This window comes from Carassius carassius, chromosome 49 (genome assembly GCF_963082965.1).
Source record: "Carassius carassius chromosome 49, fCarCar2.1, whole genome shotgun sequence".
In the NCBI taxonomy this organism is placed as follows: Eukaryota; Metazoa; Chordata; class Actinopteri; order Cypriniformes; family Cyprinidae; genus Carassius; species Carassius carassius.
Window position 1 is genome coordinate 283,371 of NC_081803.1, and position 24,575 is coordinate 307,945.

At 38.4% G+C, this 24,575-nt stretch overlaps 1 protein-coding gene across 1 annotated transcript; it reads left to right on the forward strand.

The window, feature by feature from the left end:
- Positions 1-24,575, forward strand: LOC132132973 (protein transport protein Sec31A-like). Its single transcript, XM_059545610.1, has 28 exons — positions 1-235; positions 725-804; positions 1,624-1,747; positions 2,026-2,224; positions 2,314-2,409; positions 3,123-3,263; positions 5,648-5,790; positions 5,870-5,969; positions 6,050-6,211; positions 6,296-6,448; positions 6,539-6,769; positions 6,841-6,915; positions 7,010-7,057; positions 9,091-9,259; positions 9,353-9,531; positions 9,869-9,995; positions 12,200-12,345; positions 12,469-12,639; positions 13,773-13,946; positions 14,045-14,140; positions 15,925-16,018; positions 18,912-19,274; positions 21,102-21,137; positions 21,684-21,742; positions 21,827-22,078; positions 22,193-22,312; positions 23,238-23,309; positions 23,457-24,575. Exons 2-28 carry the CDS (start codon positions 726-728, stop codon positions 23,634-23,636), a joined length of 3,789 nt encoding a protein of 1,262 aa, XP_059401593.1. The 5' UTR covers positions 1-235; position 725; the 3' UTR covers positions 23,637-24,575.

Genomic DNA, 24,575 nt, shown 5'->3' on the forward strand with positions numbered 1-24,575 from the left:
GGGGGAGGGAGTTGCCACCGGAAGTCATCTCGCCGGTGGGCGGGGCTTGTTGTGCCACGTTGATGGACAGCAGTGGGGACGTGGAATCGTGTCCATCTGCAGCCGGGACGAGTCTCTCACACATTTATCACACAAACCCACGGATTTCCTGGAGTTATTCTAGTCCCTCTGTCTAACGCTCGTGTCTGTGTGTGGATGAGTCTGAGCGTGACCGCCGGAAACACGACAAGAGAAGGTAAACACTTTTAAAACCCTCTGCTGATCGCTGCATCAGCCTCTCTGCTACATAATTTCCTCTTTAAATGGACATTGCGTCTACAGATTACACATTTCATTCACTAAAACGTGTCTGTTCCGAGCTTCTTGTCTCTTTTTATGTAAAACAGCGCTTTGTTATGAAATTCTGATTAATCTAAAACCATTCAGTTTCTTGCAAACTGTGTAACGTTAGCTGTAGGTAATATCTCTTAAGTAGGGTGTTATTTATTTTTTTAGTAATGAATGTCCCGACCGCATAAGAATATTTAATGTATATTTTCATTATATTTAGGAGACATACTGTAAGTTTCAATTGGAAAATCTTCACATTGGGTTAAACAATCGTCTGAACAGAGCAAGCCCCCTTACTTTGCCTTACCTAGACATCGACTGTAAATGTGACAGTTAATAAAAAAAATATAACATGGCCAATACATATCAGTGCATAACATGTGCATCTTTTTAGGATGAAGCTAAAAGAAATCAACCGAACGGCTATCCAGGCCTGGAGTCCAGCGCAGCAGCACCCCATCTATCTGGCTGCAGGTAACTCCAGACACTGCCAAACACTTCCTGTCCTGCACACTACAGTGGACCTAAGACATTTCACTTGCACAAACTATTTACAGGATCATAACATTGCTTAATAGATTTGTAGTCAATGAACAGTCTGATATGATTAAGAAAAATGAATATGAAACATGAAATATGTCTGTTCCCGTGGCTCAGTGGTAGAGCATTGTGTTAAAAAGGTTGCGCAAAAGGTTGTGGGTTCAATTCCCAGGGAACACATCTACTAGTAATAAAAAAATATATATATAGCCTGAATGCACTGTAAGTCGCTTTGGATAAAAGCTTCTGCTAAGTGCATAAATCTAAATGTAAACAATTACTAATTAATCATATGTAATGGTTTTATAGTTATTAACACTTTTTGTGTTATTTTCTTGTCAGTACTTTTAAATGAGTTTTCTGAACTGGTTCTAAATGATTCATTAGTGAATCAGTTTGAATTTCATTCTTAAAAATAATCACAAGCTACCGGGAATTGGTCAAAAGTCTGGGGGAAAAGTCTAATTATAGACCTCAGTCGGGTTGGGCGTCATAATGAATGTAATGCGGGTGAAAATGAGTCTGTGAGGGACAAACGTAGTCTTTGTAATGGTATACACTTTATAAAAGTGCTAGATCGTGTGATGTTCACAACTCACAACTTTCAACTTTTTTTAGGTTTTGTATGTTGTTGTTAATTAACAGTACAATACATCGAACTCACTTGTTCATTTCTGTTAGGTATTAAATATGGCGCTAACCTGACTAGCATCTGTTTGGTTTAATGTGTGTTGTTGATGAATGTGTGTTCAGGTACGTCGGCCCAGCAGCTCGATGCCACCTTCAGCACCAGTGCGTCTCTGGAGATCTTTGAACTGGATCTGGCTGATCCCTCTTTAGCCATGAAGTCATGCGGCTCTCTGTCCTCTCCACACAGGTACTGCATTTTGCTCACTTTATGTGCTGATAATTTGCAATGATCTCATCCAAATGACCAGCAAACAAATGCCAGCATTGATGACAGTGCTTTGTTTCTTCAGCAGGAGTATTATGCATCACGGCAGATGTTTTCTTTAGCTTTCTGATGCATTAGCATGGGAGTTTTATTCCTAAAATAAATAAATATAATGTTGCAATTTCTATTACAGGGTCTTTTGCTCTCATCTTGTACTTGGTGAGTGTTCATTTTCAGTAACCTTGCTCTTCTTTTTCTAGATACCACAAACTAGTCTGGGGTCCACATGGCATTGAAGACCAGAGTTTGCCATCAGGTGTCCTCATCGCTGGAGGAGAGAATGGAGACATCATCCTCTACGACGCCTCCAAAATCATTGCTGGAGACGGTGAAGTCATCATTTCCCAGAGCGAGAAACACACGGGACCAGTAAGAGCTCTCGACGTCAACTCGTTTCAGGTAATTAACCAAACCAAGTTCTTATTCTACGGTCAGTATGTGCAAGAACTGTTATTTTTTTCATGACCGTAATATTTTTTTTTCTTTAGACAAACCTTGTGGCCTCTGGGGGAAATGAGTCAGAAATCTACATCTGGGATCTGAACAACTTCAGCTCCCCAATGACGCCAGGACCCAAAACTCAGGTACAGATCTCATGTGCACTCCAGCAGGGCTTTTAGGTTTGTTCTTCTTTTCGGATAAACGTTGGACAGATGCATCTTCCTTGCAGTCTCATTAATAGTGTTTCAATGGGACTGCATCGCTGTACTATTGCTTGTAGTTACAACAGTGGCTCTCAAACAAGCATGGCACAAGATGATTTAAATCATTTCATGTTTAAATGCACACCTTCAACAACTTTTTTTTTTCTTTTCTTTGAAGAACCAGGGTTTCCTGCGCTTTGGAAAACCAAGATAAATGATGAAGCCTGGTTAAAAAAAGGGATTATTAGATATGGAAAGTAAATCAACAAAATTTTGAAATTGGGCTCTAAAATATTGTAAATCCAGTAAAATGACTGGAATTAATTAAAAAAGTGGGATCCCTGAAGAACATTTAGCTCTTAAAACTTCAGGAATTCTGAAACTGACTTCAGTTACTTATTTTAATGAATGGACAGAGAATATTGAATATTGTTGTGAACCATGGGGGTAATTCAAGGCAGAATGGTTGAGAGCAAATGTGCTTTTCTAAGCAGTCAGATTTTTGCCTGGTGGATCGAACGCCTGCTCAAAGAGTCCTATAGGCTTGCATAGAAAAGAGAGCGCACATATATCTAGAGGCTGGACTCTTGTCCTGGGACAGTAAATAACCGCCCATCACCCCTCTCTAGTTTTGATTTTGTTGTTGCTTTCAGCCCCTGGAGGACATCAGCTGTGTTGCGTGGAACAGACAGGTGCAGCACATCCTGGCCTCGGCCAGTCCCAGTGGAAAAGCTTCAGTCTGGGATCTGAGGAAGAACGACCTGATCATCAAAGTCAGCGATCACAGCAACCGGGTTTGTGCAGTCATACTGCTTTGTCTTGATTTGACTAAACTTTTCCTAATAATAAAGTAATTTGGTGTACTTCACTAATGACAACATATCATTTTAATAGGGCTGTTGAGTTAATGCGTACAATTAATTAATTGGTTACAAAGAAATAACACAAAATAATTATTAATGCAGTTAATTAATTATAATGCAGTTAAGTAATGCAGACTTAAGCCTGGTTCACACGGGACGATTTTAAAATTGTCGGACGATTTTCCAAACCTGAGAGACCCCACACACGGCGATAAAAAAAATCACGGGTCTAACAGTTTTGCTTGTACAGTGTGTGGTGTGCAGCCACACGGCAAAATCAACACATCACACACGAACCGATTTGACTCCCGAGCATTCCCAGGTCAGACGGGAAATCTCGCAAAATCCCTCGAGATCAAACGTGACTTCAGAGTAAACAATCATGGCGGACGAAGAGGATGCAGTGGCCAAAGTTTGTGCTTTGTTTTTAACCGAAAAAAACCCCACAAGAAAACGCGAGCATGGACAATACTTGCTACATCATGATATGGAGGTGAGTTGTTGTTTTATCTCATAGAAATGTCGTTACGTACTACACTGATTAATTACCGTTGAAATAAACGTACATATATTCGTTTCCATGTACTCTGGTGGACTGCAGTTGTGGATGTAGTTATTCCCATCGACTTTCTGGTGTGCCATGCCGCCGGCTGTTTTGATTTTGTTACCCGGTACTTCCTCGCTTTCTGATTGGCTACACGCCACAGTCCACAGGCTGCGTGATCGTTTGTCCTCGGGGGACACCACACACGAGAAGAAATCAGGCCAAATAAATCCAACATGTTGGATATCCCCGATTTGAGATCGGAGCGGTCCCGACGTCCTTCTGAGCAGAGGAGAGCAGTCTTAACACACCACACACGGCAGGAATATCTGATCAGATTATTTTACGATAATCGGAGCAACCTTAAGATTGTCGGAAGGGGTGAATCGGGGCTAAAATCGGCCTAATTATCCTGCCGTGTGAACCAGGCTTTACATAGGTCATCTTACATTTCATACAGTTGATTGTCGGCACAATGTTGTCTGTTTTAGCAGGATTATCAACAAAAATATTACTGATAAAGCAAGTGCAGAACTGTTATGTGTCTCTGAGCAGTACCCAGAGGTGATTCGTTTCTGAATGAATCTGTGTTTTGAATGAATCAGGTGAACCTTGATTCAGTGACCCATTCATACAGAGTTCAGACTCTGACAATCAATGATTTACACATTAAGATAGTGTTGTCTAAAGACCTGGTACTTCAGTACCAAGTCGGTACTGAAAAATGAAAGTGTCACAGTACCAGGTTTCTGTAAGTACCGGTGGTACCGAGGACCCGTCCAAACCCGGTTCTTGACGCATACAGCGCTATGATTTCCGCGAAACAGAAAACGCGGACGGAATTTCAAAATCCAGTCATGAAAATGAAACTTACATTTTAATATGGACAGTCACGGAATTGGTCAAAGTTAACATAAATTAATCAAATCAAATCTCCATATGGACCAGTATCTGTAAATGTTAAGCTGCAAAAGTTGGTTGAAATCTGCATCCTGCATGTTCTGCGTGCATGTCTCTGTGTGAATGAATGAATGGTTTGTTTACTACATAGACTGAATCGCATGACGCTTGCAATAATGAGGACATAAATACACAAACAACATCACCAGAACTGTTCTGAGTCACTTCACAAGCATTTTACTGTTTCATTTGAGTAAAACCAGTGTCACTTTAAAGGTATTCACGTCAACCCATCAAAATAAGTTCATTTTTGCATAAAGGCATTGTGCTAGAAATATTACCATTATTTAGTAGAATGTATGTGATACTGCTACTACTGTTAAACAAAATAAATCACACAATATTTCTTCCATGTTTTAATTTTAATAGCGAATCCCCTTTATTTACCAAAAAATAAAATGTTTAAATTGCATTAATTAAAAGACATTCAATTTGGGTGAATTATATTACTTGTGTTTAGAGTTTTTCTACAATTGTAAATCACTATAAAGAATGGAATTGGTTTTATTTTTAGTGATATAAAGTTGTTGTTTTTATTTAGCATATTTTTTTTTAGTTTTGCTTTGGTACCGAGAACCGTGGATTTTCACTGGTATCGAATTTAATTTGCAGTTAATTAATCACCACATTGTGTAATTAATTTTGATTTAAAATTGAATTGCTTGACAACCTTATTTGCCATAGTACTGCTAGGATATGCTTGTGTGTTGAGGTAGATTGTAGTCCTGTGTCAATATTACTGTTTGTTACAGTGTAGCATGTTAGTGTCCATGATGCATGTGATTTTGAAGGTGTTTGTGTTGTCGTTCAGATGCATTGCTCTGGTCTGGCCTGGAACCCGGAGGTGGCCACTCAGCTGGTTCTGGCGTCTGAAGACGACCGAATGCCCGTCATCCAAATGTGGGACCTGCGCTTTGCCACCTCTCCTCTCAAAGTGCTGGAGAGCCACACGAGGTAGACATAATCATCAGCAGATACTCTTACCCTCCTGGAGTCTTCCCGTGTCCTCATCGGTGTCTGTGTGTGCTTTCAGAGGTGTCTTGGCCATAGCCTGGAGTGAAGCAGATCCAGAGCTGCTCCTGAGCTGTGGGAAAGATAACCGGATCCTGTGCTGGAACCCCAACACGGCTGAGGTGAGAGATTAGTCGTATGATGAACACTGAGGTGCCACCAAACCTGTATAGGGTGTAACCTGTGATGCCTTTACTATCAGGTCCTGTATGAGCTGCCTACCAGTACTCAGTGGTGTTTTGACATCCAGTGGTGTCCCAGAAACCCAGCTGTGCTGTCTGCTGCTGCCTTTGATGGCCGCATCAGCATCTACTCCATCATGGGAGGAAGCAATGACAACGCCAGTACTTTACATGCTGAACAGGTACAGATGAACTCTCAACACAAGCCAGCTTTCTCATGAGCTTGATCTTTGCACAGTTGCTCCTGATGTTCTTTGGCTCAACAGTTAAGTAGTTCATTTGGAAATATGGATCCCTTTGGTACGGGGAAGACTCTGCCGCCTTTACAGCTGCCTCCGACCGCCCCGTCCCAGAGCACCGTCACGCCTCTCAAGAAACCCCCCAAATGGATCCGCAGACCAGTTGGAGCGTCTTTCGCTGTAAGCGACCACAGATTTGGCATTGTACAACTTAGACACCCTAAACATGGTGTGCTCGTTCTTAACCAGCTTTTGTCTTTTCGTGAGCAGTTTGGTGGAAAACTAGTCACGCTCGACAACATCAAGCCAGCGGCCCAACAACCCCAGCAGACTGCCGCCCATGTGGTTCATATCAGTCAGGTTGTGACAGAAACCGATTTCCTTGATCGATCGAACCGACTTCAGGCGACGCTCACTGCAGGGAATTTCCTTGAGTACTGCCAAAACAAGACTGAAGCTGCTCAGAGTGAATTTGAGAAGACCGTCTGGTCTTTTCTGAAGGTGGGACACTAGATTAGATAATAAGCTGTCATACTTGTATGAATTTATAATCAATAGATTTGTGTGCCTAGGTGAACTTTGAAGAAGATGCACAAGGGAAATATCTGGAGCTTTTGGGATACAAGAAGGAAGAGCTCGCCTTAAAGGTATCTCTGTGTGTCCACAGTGTTTGTAGGGTGAAAATCTGATTCTTTGTGTCTTCGAGTATAGGACTTGATTAGTTTTGCTTGTGGTTTTCAGATTACTTCAGCGTTAGAAAGGAACAGCAAATCTGATGAGGCCGATGTGGTAAGTGCACCAGTCATTGTGTTTTAGCACAAACGGTTAAACCTAGGGCTGGACGATTATGGCCTAAAATCAAAACCTCGATTAATTGAACATTTTACCTTGATTTCGATTAATGAACGATTATTTTGTTTCTGTTTTGTTTGTTTTTTTGCCCTCATAGTCCACTGACAAGGTTTGTACTGTAAATATGATTGACTATCAGCAGTTATTTTATCTATGTTCTCAACATTTCTTACTAGGGTTGGGTATCGTTTGAATTTTATCGATTCTGATTCTTATCGATTCCTAGTTTCGATTCCAATAAGATAAAAAATTAGACAAACATTCAATTCAAACATTTAGATGTCAACATTTTTTACAAAGCATTCTGTTGCAGCTGAATAACATGAACAAAAATCAGCAGCCTACAAAACACTGCAAGATGAATTTTGCCTGTGATTAAAAAAAAATACCATAGCAAAAACAACTAGATTAATATAAATTTCAAATATTAAAGTGTTAAAGACAAGTAATAAGATGGGTCAGTAATAAGAAAGGAACAAAAAATCAATAAGCAATATCATAAATAAATACAACTAAACTAAATTTCAGGTACAGAAACTGTAATTAAAAGTATCAAAAAAACGAAATAATCGACATGGGAAAATTACGTCGTTTAGAGGTTATGAATTTCGGTTTTGATTATTTTTCGATTAATCGTCCAGCCCTAGTTAAACCTTTCTGTTTTGGACTTGTTCAGGCAACCTCTGCATTCAGTTTTAACCGGTTTCACTTTGCAGTGGGTTTTTGAGAACCAAACAGGAAGATGCTTGGTTGGTTCTTATGCTTGAATTCGTTGTAGAAAACAAGACAGAAAAAAACATTTTTTTTTTGCTTCCCTATAAGCAAAGGGAAGTCAAAAGAAACTTCTTCTTTTTGAGAAGACGATACTTGGACTGTAAAAACCTTCAGCAGCTCAACTCTTTTCTAATCAATAAACCAAAAAAAGTGGAATAAATAGTTGAACTAACGACTACCTCGAAATCAACTTCTTTGACTCTTTAATTGAAATCTTTCAATGCATGATTTGCAAATCCATTTTTTTCTTCTAAGACACTCATTGTAGAAGCCTGAGCGTTATGCCTCCTGGCAAACTGATAAAAGCCTGCACACTGACTCCTGGCAGTTGTTTAGTAGCCAGACAGCCAATCAGAAACAGTAATTTTTTTTAGCCTATTGTTTTTACACTCACTATAATTAGTATATTTTGCCTAAAACTCAGAGATGACCATGCTGAATCACGTCCATAAATGGCACAGCACTGGCTAACACAATTGTGGTATCTGTACTTAAAGTACACTAAAAACAGCAACGCTAATGGCCAGTAGTGCCGCTCCATATACACCGAGCACTGCATGGGGCACCGTCGCGTCTCCTTTGGGGCACCAAATGGCCATTTTTATCGAGGGTGAGACACATTTTTCAGCACGCTGATAATGCTATGGAAAGAACTACTGAATGCACCTTTGACATCACTGTAACTGTGTCTCATTTGTCAGCTGAATACGTCATTGAGGCTTGTTCGTTTCAGAAAAGCAGTAATTTACAGTAATTGCAACTCACAAAGAATAAAGCCGCAACTTCTATAGACAATGCAGTGGTTTTTAATATGACAAAAACATCCATATAGAAATCTGTAAACCAGTGACCGGTTGCAATGCAGTGAGACAAAAAAAAAGAAATCTCTAATACTTCTAATGTATTTTATTAGCTTTTCATTGTTAACGTCACTTTGTCTGTGCAATCATTTTGTTCGCTTAATTTTTCAACACTTGCTTTCCTTCCTGACTGTGGTGTGTGAAGCTTTCACTCGTACCTGCTTCCATACCTCCCCATCATCTCACTCCTGCTCCTGTGTCGAACCCTGTGGCTGACCCTGTTTCTAAGCCTCAATTAGTCCTTGTATCTGAAGACACTGCTGTGCCGGCTCAGCCTCAGCTCCAGCCAAAATATGTACATGTTCTCATATTTACATGTGTTTTTTTCGTATCAAGGTTGATAAGAAAAGCCCTGTAGAGGAGGAAGTAGAAGCACCTGACACGGAGACATCTGACCTAGATGAGGTTCCTTTTGAAGACGAAGATCCTGCTGTTGAGGAGACGTCCAACACAGAAGTGACTCCAGCTCCTGCGTCAGACGCCATTAACCTCAAAGTTAGCCAAGGCAAGTTTCTGACTGATCTAAAGTTGATTCATCAAATTCATCTAAAGGAACTTGAGTTTTTACTAATGATTCAATGCTTGCTTTTTGCTTCAGATATTGATGGGCTGATCACACAAGCTCTGCTGACTGGCGATTATGAAGCCGCTGTTAACCTCTGTCTGCATGATAACCGAATGGCTGACGGCATCATCCTGGCTATTGCTGGTGGTCCTGAGCTTCTGGCAAAGACTCAGAAGAAATACTTCACCAAAACGCAGAGCAAGATCTCCAAGGTGAGGTCATGTAGTATTACAGTAAACATGCTTCTAATGTTTTTTCCATTACTGTGTCTTCTGTTAGAGGTGTTTTTATAAATGAGAGAGTCTTGGTCCAAAGATAAGAAAAGGACAGCTAAGAACCAATCCCATTTCCTTTTTCATATTTATAGATTTAATATAATATTTATGCAGATGTCCAAACACATGGAATGCTTTGCTTTAATAATGATGTTCAATTTTCAATTAAGTCTCTCATATGTGTTTTGAGTGTTTAATATTGTAAGGAACTTCAGTAGTTGATGTCTTGACATTTAAGCTAACAGCTCTAATGTCGGATCTCATTGTGTTTTAGCTCATAAGTGCTGTGGTGATGAAGGACTGGTTGGACATTTTGGAGACATGTGACCTGCAGAACTGGAAGGAAGTTTTGGCAGCATTAATGACTTATGCAAAGCCAGAGGAGTTCTCCTCGCTATGTGGTGAGTTGAGTGTCCAGAATCTCTTCTACAGGTGCATATAACACTGGGTTATACACTCACCTAAAGGATTATTAGGAACACCTGTTCAATTTCTCATTAATGCAGTTATCTAATCAACCAATCCCATGGCAGTTGCTTCAATGCATTTAGGGGTGTGTTCCTGGTCAAGACAAACTCCTGAACTCCAAACTGAATGTCAGAATGGGAAAGCAATTTTGAGCGTGGCATGGTTGTTGATGCCAGACGGGCCGATCTGAGTATTTCACAATCTGCTCAGTTACTGGGATTTTCACGCACAACCATTTCTAGGGATTACAAAGAATGGTGTGAAAAGGGAAAAACATCCAGTATGTGGCAGTCCTGTGGGCGAAAATGCCTTGTTGATGCTAGAGGTCAGAGGAGAATGGGCTGACTGATTCAAGCAGATAGAAGAGCAACTTTGACTGAAATAACCACTCGTTACAACCGAGGTATGCAGCAAAGCATTTGTGAAGCCACAACACACACAACCTTGAGGCGGATGGGCTACAACAGCAGAAGACCCCACCGGGTACCACTCATCTCCACTACAAATAGGAAAAAGAGGCTACAATTTGCACAAGCTCACCAAAATTGGACAGTTGAAGATTGGAAAAATGTTGCCTGGTCTGATGAGTCTCGATTTCTGTTGAGACATTCGGATGGTAGAGTCAGAATTTGGCGTAAACAGAAGGAGAACATGGATCCATCATGCCTTGTTACCACTGTGCAGGCTGGTGGTGGTGGTGTAATGGTGTGGGGGATGTTTTCTTGGCACACTTTAGGCCCCTTAGTGCCTACCTGAGCATTGTTTCTGACCATGTCCATCCCTTTATGACCACCATGTACCCATCCTCTGATGGCTACTTCCAGCAGGATAATGCACCATGTCACAAAGCTTGAATCATTTCAAATTGGTTTCTTGAACATGACAATGAGTTCACTGTACTAAAATGGCCCCCACAGTCACCAGATCTCAACCCATTACAGCATCTTTGGGATGTGGTGGAACGGGAGCTTCGTGCCCTGGATGTGCATCCCACAAATCTCCATCAACTGCAAGATGCTATCCTATCAATATGGGCCATCATTTCTAAAGAATGCTTTCAGCACCTTGTTGAATCAATGCCACGTAGAATTAAGGCAGTTCTGAAGGCGAAAGGGGGTCAAACACAGTATTAGTATGGAGTTCCTAATAATCCTTTAGGTGAGTGTATATTGAATATTTTAATATGTTCTCAAAGATTTTGTTGGCTATTATATATTGAATAATTATATATGTCAGGGCTCAGCAGTAAGGATTACCTGATGGCCCGGGGCCAGTGTTTAAAATTCTCTGGACGGCTAACAGAATTGTCCCTGGTCCGATCAAGTCTATCATCAGTTCGGTATTCTGCGCTGTTTTCTGTGCGCACACACTCAAAGCACACAGAGAGAGCCGAGTACCAAATTAAGTTCTTTCACATCTTCTTGCTCTTGAGTTGACAAATACACTCAAAATACCTGTCTGGACAAGTATATTTGTGTAAACATTCAGTTTTGTCTTAAGTGAACCTAAACAGGTCAGAAAGAAATCTTATATTGGATCTGTGCATTTGGTCTTAAAGTGAAAGCAGCCTAATTAACCTGCTGCTCTGTGTGTCATTAATGTGAATCACAGAACAAAGATAAAGGAGAATTAGTCGATTCATATGATTGAATAACTGTAACACACTATAATTTATACAGCGAAGACCATGCAGTTTGTCTACTGTTAGACCTACCTGAAAAAAAATTAAAATGTTTATTTGTTCTTATTTTATTACTAGCTGTTTATTTGTATTTAATGTTTAAACTTTTATATGTGTTAGTCTAGTATTTTTTGTTGTGGAATTGAAATTGGGATTGAGAATTTGCTAAATTGAATCGCTATCTAAAGTTTTGGTGTCATTATAGCTGATGTATTAGAAAGGTTACACGGATCAAAAACAAAGAAACATTAACTTTTTTCATTTTATTGATTATATATTAAGCCATTTCAGAGCAAATACATTAAAATCTGATTATATATAGTGAATTTTGTCAAGTTTGAAAAGATATTACAATATATATATTTTTGCTTGTTAGGTTGTCCAGCCCTGTTTTTGATTACTCCACAAATATTTTCAAGGGTAGTTATGTGTGTGAATTTGTGGTTCTCTCCTCAGGTCTGCTGGGCTCCAGGCTGGAGGCCGCTGAGGACGCGGCGCTGCAGGCTCAGGCCTGTCTCTGCTACATCTGCGCAGGCACCGTAGAGCAGCTGGTGGCCCACTGGGTCAAAGCTCAGGACTCCTGCGGCCCGCTGGCACTGCAGGTGAGACGGGATCCAGCAGCCCACTGCTCCAAGACCTGCTTTTATTGAGCTTGCTTGTTTTTGCATGTGTGGGAACACAGTATGAAGTCTAAAGAAGTGAGCTGTTGTCGTGTGTGTTTGTAGGAGCTGGTTGAAAAGGTGGTGGTCCTGCAGAGAGCTGTGCTGAGAGCTCAGGGTGGTGTTTCTGATATGGGTGCACTGCTGGCAGAGAAGATGAATCAGTACGCCAGTCTGCTGGCATCACAGGGCAGCTTACAGACCGCCATATCTTACCTGCCCACCAACACTCAACAGGTGACCGTCAGAAGCTGTGTAGATGGTCACACGAGAGAAGGCTTCCCTGATAGTTAACTACTATTGCTTTTGATAATGACTTGTAACTCTATATCGAATTATAATGACCTCAATTAGACCTGGTTTTTCTCAATAGTGGTCAGCACTAAAAACAGAGTAAACGTGGTCTAAAATGGTCCGATTGCACATGTGACTGCATTTGTAGGAAAAATACTAATGCATCCTGATGCATCCTGGATAGCAAGGCAATGCACATCTTGCATTACATGCAGTAATTTTATTTAAACAAGGATTTCTACCTTTGCTGGTTAGGTCAGTGTTGTTATAAACTATAACTACAAAAAAAAATGATTAGAAAGTGGATTTTGTTCATTTAGATAAAACCTAAATATTAGATGGAAAAATACTATTTATGAAGTGCTGCCTTGGTAACTAACTGAAATTAAGTAAGTTGAAGTACTAAAATTACTCAAATTGATTTATATGATATAAAAATGAAAAAATAAAAGCTAATTTAAAATATAAATTAACATTACAGTAGTATATAAATGATAGGAAAATGCACTGGCTATGTATTTAAAATCTGTCACAATCCATTATAAAATTAATCAGTGTTGCTGGATTGAAATGTGCTTTTAAGAGGCTATTAAGTTTCCTGAAGAATAATTTTTTGGACTATGTTTATGATCTTAGTTCTGCAACCCAGTCATGAGAGCTATAAGATATAGATTCAGAAAGTTTGATTCATTTCCATGAATCAGTTCAAATTGAAAGCTTAACTCATCTATTGGTATGCATTTAAAATTATTCAATGTGTGCCTTTTGGGTGCTGAAAATTTTAAACCGTTTAAATGGTAAAATACTAAAACTTATGTAATTTCATTATACAAGTTATTATTAATTACAAACAGGGCTTTTGGAGTACTCTACATGCATTTTGCACTAGAAATTTTTATTTAGTTATTAAATTAAATTGAATGACAACTATGATCAGAAATCCTGACATTTTTTAATAGTCAAATGGAAAATAGTCTCTCATGTGCTATGGGCACTGTTTGTTGTTATTTGCTATTTTAGTTGTGTTTCTAGGTTTTAATTTCTAGAAACGTCTGATGATTTGTGTTTGTGTGTAGGTTTCTGTGCAGCAGTTGAGTGATCGTTTGAGCAGAGCTCTGGGTCAGCAGCAGCAGCCTGGAGCCGCAGGGACTGGGCCGCTTCCCGCCGCTGTACCAGAGCAGACATACACACAACCTCAACCTCCACAGGTCCCCGCGCAGCCCGCTGCACCTCCTCAGTATTACCAGCAGGTACCAGAGACGCTCACACCCGGCGGGCACATTATTTGACTCGCCAGTGGCCCCCAGCGGCCGATACCAGCATGTGTTTGTGTTTGTGTTGTGTTCAGGGTAGATCCGCCACTACTGTCACATCCTGGAGTAACCAAACCCCTACAGCTCTGCCCAGTGTCCCTCACCCGCTGGTGCCTGCCGCTGACCCGCAGGTACAGACCCACAGATCTGTGCCACGCTGCTCACACTGACCGATGCAGACCGCAGGCTGCGGAGGCTCTAACCGCTCATTACGCTACCATAGTCTGACTTTAGAGTTTGAGCTATAAAACAAAGTTTATGTATCAATGTGAGGTGCATTTGGGTTTAAACCATAATGTACCTTTTGACTTTACTCCAGTGACTTCCATTATAAGTGCATTTTACTGTAGACACATTTGTTTTCTAAACTGAGGAACAAGATTTATAGCTGCAAACTTGTCTCATTTATTGGATCAAAAATCGAGAGAAAAAACAACAACAATAATCTCATGCAATATTAACATTTTAAATAATGGGTTTCTATTTTTATACATCTTAAAATGTAATTTATTCCTGTGATCAAAAAGCTGAAGTTATTGAATCATTACAGTCTTCAGTGTCACATGATCTTCAGAAATCATTCTAATATGCTGATTTATTACCAAAGTTTTTGCTGCTTATTTTTTTTTTGTTTGGGAATAAGCGATATAATTTCAGGATTCTTTGATTAATAAAAAGTTAAAAAGAACAGTATTTATAATTAAATAATGTACTGTTCCGAACTTTTGAACAGTACTGTATACAGTCACAAAAGATTTATATTTTAATTGAATGCTGTTCTTTTCAACTTTCTAAATCCTGAAAAAAGTATAATGGGTTATAAAAAAAATATGAAGCAGCACAACTGTTTAAACATTGATAATAATCAGAAATATTTCTTCAGCAGCAAATCAGCATATCAGAATGATTTCTGGAGATCATGTGACACTGAAGACTGGAGTAATGATGCTGAAAATACTAATTTGATCACAGGAATAAATTACATTTTACAAGTTATTCTAGAAAAGTTATTCTAAATTATATAATATTTCACAATATTACTGTATTTACGAAGTTCTTAGTCAAATAAATGCAGTGTTGGTGAGGAAGAAGAGACTTCTTTCAAAAACATTCTAAAAAATCTTACCAAGCCCAAACATTTGCATGATAGTATAGCAGGGATGGTAAGATTCAAACTTTCCACATCGCCATAAAAGTTATTGGTTTAAAAAAAAAGTGTGCATCGGAGGCACACGGGTAGCTGTTTCTTATCTTTAATGTATCATATCGTTGGCTGTGCATCGTGATGCGTATCACATCAGCCTCGGTTACAGAGATGCACATCCCTATAGTGTAGTATAATAACTTTATATATAAAACAATGTTTTGCATCCCAACGTTTTGCAAATTTTCTAGTGTTGCTGGCAGGGTAGGGGTTGAACGACTTTTGGTTTTATGTGATGAAAGTCGAGTCTAATGACGTCATTAATGAACAAATAATTGTAATAACTCTAATATCTTGTTCACAGCTATGACACAGCCCTGCCCACATGGCAATTGCTCCTATAACAGATAATTTTTATCAGTTCTTTTGTTTTTGGGTCATTTTTTCTGCTCGTTCTAAATCAGATTCAGATAAAGCAGCACAGTAAAGATTACATATATATGAATGCATTAGTGAGAGCGATTGCGTGTGTGAATTAATTCTACCTGGCAGCGTCATGTGTAAATGTGGAAGTCCTTCAAAGATTTCTTATCCTGTTGCGCCCTCTATAGGACCAGCGACTAGTCGACGTCAAGCTTAAAGCGTCATGGGAGAGCATTGAAGTCGATCAGTCAGTGTAACCCCTAAGGCAGACTGGATCACGCTTCTTCCGCTCAACATGTAACATGTCAGAAGTCATTCTAAACCCATTTCTGTCTCTTCTGTCCTCAGATGGAGTCCACAGCTCCAGCCTTTGGTCTTCAGCCTTCAGTGATTGCGTCCGTCCCTGCCTCCACTCCATTTATGTACTCCCAGCAGTACCAGAGTAAGTGTGCAATCACAGAAATCATGACTGCATTCTTAATTCTTACCACCAAACATTAGAAAACTCTCACTAAATGAGCTTAAAGGTGATACTACAATGCTTTCTCCTATCTCAGCTACATACATGCAAAATGCAATAAATACATTTGTCGAAATTTTAATTAAAATTAAGTCTCTGAGACTAGAATGTCCTGTGAATGAAAGTGTTCCTGTAGCTCAATTGGTAGAGCACTGCGTTATCAAGCGCAAGGATTCCCTGGGAACACAGGATAGGTAAAAATTGATAGCCTGAATGCAATGTAAGTCGCTTTGGATAAAAGCGTCTGCTAAATGCATAAATTTTAATTTGAATGATGGCTTTTGTTCATAATGTGAAAATTTCATTTTTCAGTTTTGACAGCTGCTGCCCTTGTAGGACAGATAAGTCAGCCCTCCGTCAGCTGAATTTCTGAAGAGTGTCCATGTTTTGGCTCTGTGGTTTTTTCAAAATAGGGATGTGTATCGATTCAGATGTTCCAGATTGATTCGATTTCGATTCACAAGCTCTCAAATCGATTCGATTTTCTATACTCGATTCTCGATTCAACTCAATGAATGTAGATTTAATACAAATACTATATTTATAAAAAAGAACAGTGAACATAAGTTTACATGTGGGTAATTAATAAAAAGAAATTAACAGCCACAAACCTGTATATTAAACTATTTGATTTTAGGTACACTTGGGTACATTAAAACTGAACCCATCTCTAACTTTCAAATACATACAATTGTTAAATATCGTACAATACAATTTTGATGCAAGATAAAAAATGTATGCTGAAAGTCAGAACGGTTGCATTACTTGATCAAACAGGATCAAGTTATTTAATTTTTAAGATAAAATAATCATACAATTTTACTAAATTTGCTTAACGTTGAGGCTACAAGCCTACGAACAATGTAGGACAAATAATACTGGCTTATTGGTAATAGTACACCCAAAAAAGAAAAATGAAGTCATCATTTATGTATGTATTATTTATCATGTATAATATTTTTTTTCTTCTGCTGAACAAAAAAAAAAAAGAGAAGATTTTTTGAAGAAGATGGGGAACCAAACTGTTTTTCGGTCTCAAAATGACTTTTTTTTTTTTCAATGTTATGGAAGTCAACTTTTGCGTTCAACAGCAAAAAGAAATTCATACACGATGAATACATTCAGATTTGTAGTATTACTACAGCATTTCACCTCTGCATTTCAAATCACACAAATAGATTTGTTGTTGTCCACAACATTATCGTCGTCATCTTGCTTGCGAAATCTAAAATGCTTCCATACCTCTGACTTTTTATGTGAAGGTGGCATCAACGTCGACAAAGCACCTGAAACTGCTATTTTAAGCACTGAATGAATGAATGAATGACAGGTTCGCCTCTCGCTCCTTGGTAACATCGCACAAGGCAAACAAGAGGGTGACATCTAGTGGAAAAGACTAGTAATTTAGAATAACGTTAATATTGTGTTCAATGTTTGCAGAAATAAATATGAAAAAAAAATCGATCCGTGGCCTTTGAGAATCGATTTTGAATCGACCACATTAAAAAAAAAAAAAGATTAATCGAAAAATCGATTTTTTTTTTACCCAGCCCTATTTCAAAACATCACTGGATTTGTGTCGGCCCTATATCGGTTTACGTTTTTATTTTTATTTATTTATTTTTTTTACCAAACCTTTTTTAGCATAATAACATAATCCTTTTTATTATATTAAGTATTTAAAGGGATTTGAGGGAATAAAAAAAATTATTATAATCCTTTTTATTATTATAATAATCATTTTTATTATATTAAGTATTTAACGGGGTTTATATATATATATATATATATATATATATATATATATATATATACAAATCCTGTTAAATACTTAATATAATAAAAAGGATTGTTATTAAAAAAGAAAAAAAAATGTTTTTGAGTAATGCATTTGAACTATTTGAAACTAATCATTTAAACCACCCCCACACGCCAAAATAAAACTTACACTCCTCATCATATCACTTTTATACAGAAAACAGCTTGGTTTATGATTTATGTCTCGTCACATTCAATTGCCAATTACTTTAAAAATGGTGACAACTGACCGAGTTGAATTGCTAGATATTATTGGGAAGATCGCACCGTGGGGATGCAGTCAGTCTTTGAATGTAGTCCCTGAACTGGTACTCTGCGACTGACCGATGGCTGACCAGAGACTTGCTAGCTGTATCCAAAATTGCATACTGAGCAGTTACTTTGCACTCATTAAAAAAGTAATATCTATTTAAGGGAGCAACAGTAAGTAGTGCAGAAATGACAGACTTCACCTACAAAGATTAAACCTGCAATGCATGAATGTTTGTGTGGATGCTGGCTGCTATAAAATCTTTGCATGAACTTTTTGCTCAGTATGTATTGAGATGTATGTTAAAGGGATAGTTCACCCAAAAATGCAAATTACCCCATAATTCAGGCATCTTCAGTGTATATTACTTTCTTCTTTCAGACAAATCCAATGGGAGTTTTATTTCCAAGCTTTATAATGGCTGTGAATGGTTGTTTTTTTGTCAAAAGTCCAAAAGAAGTCCAATAAAGTGCATCCATCCATAATGAAAAGTGCCTCACATAGCCCCGGGGGGGTGAATAAAAGCCTCCTGAAGCGAATCAATGCATTTATGTAAGAAACATATCCATATTTAAAATGTTATATCCACCTTTCTGTAGCTTCCGCTAACTGCTAACAGTAATTTTCATTTTTGGGTGTACTATCCCTTTCACTAAAGCGGTTTATTAATGCACACCCATAACTGTGGCTGTATTGTGAAATGACTAACCACATATGCCTGTTGTCTCCTCTCCTCATGAACTTCAGACTATCCTCCCGTTCAGCAGTTCAGACCTGCCGCCGGGACTCCTGGCATCTATCAGCCTCTTCCGTACTCTTCTTCTATGGCCTCTCCTCTTCCTCCTCCACCCTCTTCATCCTCCTCTGCTGCCGCTGCTGTCTATCATCCACAGTTCAGGCATCCTGCCTCCTCTCAGCCGGCAGCTCCTCCTGTGATCTCTGGGCCTCCTCAGGGAGGTCAGCCTTTCTCTCCTCCTCCTCTCTCTTCTGGCATGTCTTTCCAGCACGGTGGGCCCGGGTCGCCCACGGCTTATCTTCCTCCTCCTCCGGTCGCCAGAGCTCCAGGTACTCAGACTGAACCCACACTGATCCCAGCCTCCCAGAGAACAGGTCTGCACTGTGCACCAGATCCCAGACATAGAAGCTGTAACTGAAAAATAATAGCAGTACAATGTGACTAACCAGAATAATCCAGGTTTTTAGTATATTTTTTATTGCTACGTGGCAAACAAGTTACCAGTAGGTGCAGTAGATTCTCAGAAAACAAACAAGACCCAGCATTCATGATATGAACCCTCGTAAGGCTGTGCAATTGGGCAATTAGTTGAAAGGGGTGTGTTCAAAAAAATAGCAGTGTTGCATTCAATCACTGTGGTGTTTTAAAAAAAAACTGGTGTGAATCAGGTGGCCTCTATTTAAGGATGAAGCCAGCACTTGTTGAACATGCATTTGAAAGCCTGAGGATAATTTGTCGTTCAAGACATTGTTCAGAAAAACAGCGTACTTTGATTAAAAAGTTGATTGGAGAGGGGAAAACCTATAAAGAGGTGCAAAGAATTATAGGCTCTTCAGCTAAAATGATCTCCAATGCCTTAAAATGGAGAGCAAAACCAGAGAGACGTGAAAAAAAAATGCTAGACAACCATCAAAATGGATAGAAGAATAACCAGAATGGCAAAGGCTCAGCCAATGATCAGCTCCAGTATGATCAAAGACAGTCTGGAGTACTGTGACAGTTAGAAGACGTCTGTGTGGAGATCATTTCTATTTACAAGAACCCCCCGCAAAATCCCTCTGTTAAAAAAAAGGCATGTGCAGAAGAGGTTACAAATTGGCAAAGAAAACATCAACTGGCCTAAAGAGAAATGGAGGAACATTTTGTGGACTGATGAGAGTAAAATTGTTCTTTTTGGGTCTAACTAAGAAAGGTAAATGAATTGTGGATTGTTTCTAAAGTATCATGGAGTGGAATAACAGCTGAGAGGTGCCACAAGTTGGTTGACTCCATGCCACAAAGACGTGAAGCAGTTTAAAAAAACTGTGGTCATACAACGAAATAGTGATTCACAGGATTGCTAAATCCTAGAAACAAAAACGTTTGAGCAAAATAGTTTTGAGTTTGTACAGTCAACGGCAGACACTGCTATTTTTTTGAACACACCCCTTTCAACTAATTGCCCAATTGCACAGCCTTACGAGGGTTCATATCATGAATGCTGGGTCTTGTTTGTTTTCTGAGAATCTACTGCACCTACTGGTAACTTGTTTGCCACGTAGCAATAACAAATATACTAAAAACCTGGATTATTCTGGTTAGTCACATTGCACTGCTATTATTTTGAACAATACTGTGTGTATATATATATATATACATATATATATATATATGTATGTATGTATGTATGTATGTGTATATATATATATATATATATATATATATATATATATATATATATATATATGTATATGCGTATATATATATATATATATATATATATATATATATATATATATATATATATATATATATATATATATATATATATATATATACATATATATATACATACATATATAGACACACTACAGCAAATCAGAAGGATTTCTGAAGGATCATGTGATACTGAAGACTGGAGTCATGATGCTGAAAATTCAGCTTTGATCCCAGATATAAATTACATTTGTAACAGATATTCACATAGACAGTTATTTTAAATTGTAATATTTCACAATATTGCTGTTTTTGGCTGTTTGCAGGGCTATTTTTGAACTAGTAAAGACAAAAAGGTGATTAAAAGTGGTGATCAGTTGAGTTGAATTATCACCAGTTTATTGTGCATTCATTTCTAAAATCGAAGTCATAATCTAAAATCTTCATATTGCTTAAAATAAATGTTGATGGACACTTCATGCGCCAGCTATTTTATATATTTGCAGGAGGATTAAATCAAGACTTGGGCTGGTCTTTGGAAGGTGAATTTATGAAGGGAGTTGTAACAATCTAACGTGGAGGACTGTTATTGTCCATCTTGATTATTATTAATAAATAATTGCACAAATCAGTAAGATTCACTAGAATTTTGCAGTGATTATTTTGTTTTCTGAAGTAATCCTAAAATGCATAATCCCTTATTTAGATATATAATGATCAAGTATTGGCTGAAAATACATTCAAGGATATAAGCGATCATTTTGCTCTCCATTTGCATGATAAATGTCACTGTGGCGTTATTAACTTATGCTTGAAAATTACTCAATTTAATTATTGTATTTTGTTAGTTGTCCAGTATAATTGATTGTTTTCTTGCGTTCAACTGTGCATGCAGAATAAATCTTTAACTGTCGAGTCCTGCCATTGTTGTGATTAAGAACCTACTTCAACCGGTGTGATGTAATGATCAATAACAGTTTAGAATAACGTCCGCCTGGCATTAAACCTCTCAGAGGTCCAGCAGGTTGGACTGTGCAGTTCCACCAATTGAAATCCAAAATGAGATGATCTCTTCTGTTTCTCCGCAGGACCTCAGAATGGCTGGAACGATCCTCCAACACTCAACAGAGCACTCAAAAAGAAGAAGGTGAGATGGAAAATCGTCTGCTTGCTCATAATCTACGTGGATTAGGCTTGATTTCCTGATTTCATCCTGTTTTTCGGTCTCTAGGTTCCAGAAAACTTTACTCCACCAGCACCCATTACAGCACCCATCATGGCCCCTCTAGGAGACCCTCATGTCCCTGCCGGCCAAACCATGCAGACCCTTCAATCACAAAAACAGGGTCCAGATCAGCCTGTGGGCCCAGCCACCTTCAGCCCCATCCAGCAGCAGCCACTGGGACCCCTTGGCAGAAACCCCAGCATGCCTCAGGGCAACATGGAAGGGGCACCTGGAGCACCGATTGGAGATCTCATAAAGGTGTTAGTTTATGTACAATAACAAAACAAAAAAACTTTTAATGATAACTGTTTGTTGGAGGCATGTTAGTGGTTGTATGCTTTGAGGTTTATTCTGTTCTGTGGTCTCGCTCAGCCACTTCAGTCCATACCGACTGAGAAGATCACTAAGAAGCCAATCCCTGAGGAGCACGTGTTTCTGAAGACCACTTTTGAGGGACTGATCCAGAAATGCTTGGCTGCTGCTTCAGATCCGGTTTGTTTGCAGTGGAATGACAATAATTAAAGCAATCGCTTATTACATTATTTCTTGCTCTCCCAAAGCTACACATTTTATTTTCTTCTTTTGCATTTTTGATCAAATTGTAGCATCCTAGGGTCCTATTTCTCATGTCATTTCTATATGATGTGTCCCTACTATAAAATACATGCAATTTGTTGTATTTGCATGACTGTCTCAATTAGGTGTGGATATTGATATACAAATCCATTTGATTCTGATTCATTAGCTCTTAATTCAGTTCCCATCTGAATTCATCAGTGATTCATTTGGATATATATCCAGTTTAATGCACATCAAGAAAAATCTCAGCTACAGCAGGAAAAGCTGTCAGTTGATATTTTACTATAATAAAAGTATAAAATACCAACAGTCTAAATTATTAAATTCAACCGTGATTTATTTTAATCAAAACTCGAATAAAAACTGATGTAAACTATATTTTTTACTTCATTTCTACTGTAATTCGTTGTGGAAATATAAACATTTAAATGCTGACAGAATCAGTCAAGCATACATTAATCATGACATCATTAACAGGTTAAGTTAAATATAATAAGTATGTAATACAGTGCATATATTTAGCTAAATGTGTCTCTAGAGTTATATTTTGTAGTTAACATATGAGCTATGGATACTGGCTTTCCCGAGGTAAATATAATGAAATGGGACATTGTTTACAAATATTTCACATTATCTATTGACTAAAGATTCTAAAGTTCAGAGATTAATTTTAGGAAAACAATCCTATTTATTCAAACCAATAAATGTCCAGCATACAAGTTACCACCCATAGTAAATATTACTACTACTAAAAAATCTTTTGCATCTTCTGTCAGTATCCTGTTTCAAATTTCCCAGCATTCCTACTAAAGAAGTTTTTCCCCCTTCATCCTAACAGCAAACCAAGAGGAAGTTGGATGATGCTCATAAGAGACTTGAGTATCTCTATGACAAGCTGAGAGAACAAACAGTGAGTGTTTTACTGTTCGCTTTCGTGTAATCCAGTGATAATACCACAGTAAACAAAGTCTCCAGATATCACTGGTGTATAAATAGTGTATTTTGCAATGGTTTGGGTGAGACACAAACCAACTCCGACACGTTTTCTTGTCTCCAGCTGTCTTCAGCTATTATCAGTGGTCTGCACAGTATGGCCCGCAGCATCGAGAGTCGCTGCTACACCGACGGACTCAACATCCACACACACATCGTGAGCAGCAGCAACTTCAGCGAGACGTCTGCCTTCATGCCCGTCCTGAAGGTGGTGCTGACACAGGCCAACAAACTGGCTGTTTGATATCCATCTGTAACACACACAAACCAACAAGTATTCTCAACCCCTCAAGCCATCTTTCCAGGACCAGGTGTGCATATACTTTGCCAGTCTTTACCGATCTGGTTTACAGCAATGTTTTTGTTTGTGTATTTTTTTGTCACATGTATTTTAATGCTGTTATTACATATATTTTTTAATCATGACAGAGCAGAGTGCAATAGGGTTTCCCCCTTTTATGTCCCAAGTTTAATGGTCAATTAGATTCATAAAATGAAATGCTTTTTAGTGAAGAATAGCGGCAAGCTAATCGTGTCCAGTCCACCGTGCATCATTCTTAATTTATGCTATTCATTTGGCATTATTATTTCGATTTTTAAGATATCTGATGTTTACGATTATCGCAGCTCCTCTGAATTTTAGTTTATTTTCTAGCAATCTTCTTTGATTTACGTTATGCCATTTCTGCAGATGATGTTTGGATATGGAAACAAGGTAACAGGATAAAATAGTTACAATGAATTTTTATTTGAACAGTTTATTTGATTTTAGTATTTGGCATTCATGCAATTGGAAATTTGGGATTAAATCTTGACTTGTGTTTGTTTCATAAATATGCCGACTGTCTTTTATTGTACATCACTAAATGTTTTGGACATCTTTTCAGATAATGGTAATGGGATTCTACTTTTGAAACAAAGGGGGAAATGAAACCGGATCCGATGTGGTAAAAAAAAAGGTCAGGCTGCAAAAAAAGAAAAAAAGGGAATTTTGTTTTTATAATATTTTTTTTTAAATCACAGTCTGTCTGCTTTGAGCAATTTTGCATATGGCTGCACAAAGGTTTGGAGGCTTGCTCTAAAAGTTTTTTTTTTAATGCAATCTGTGTTCTGTCTCAATAATTGAGATTGTACTGTAAATCTGATGACTGTTTTGCAGTTTTATTAAAAACAAATTGAGACA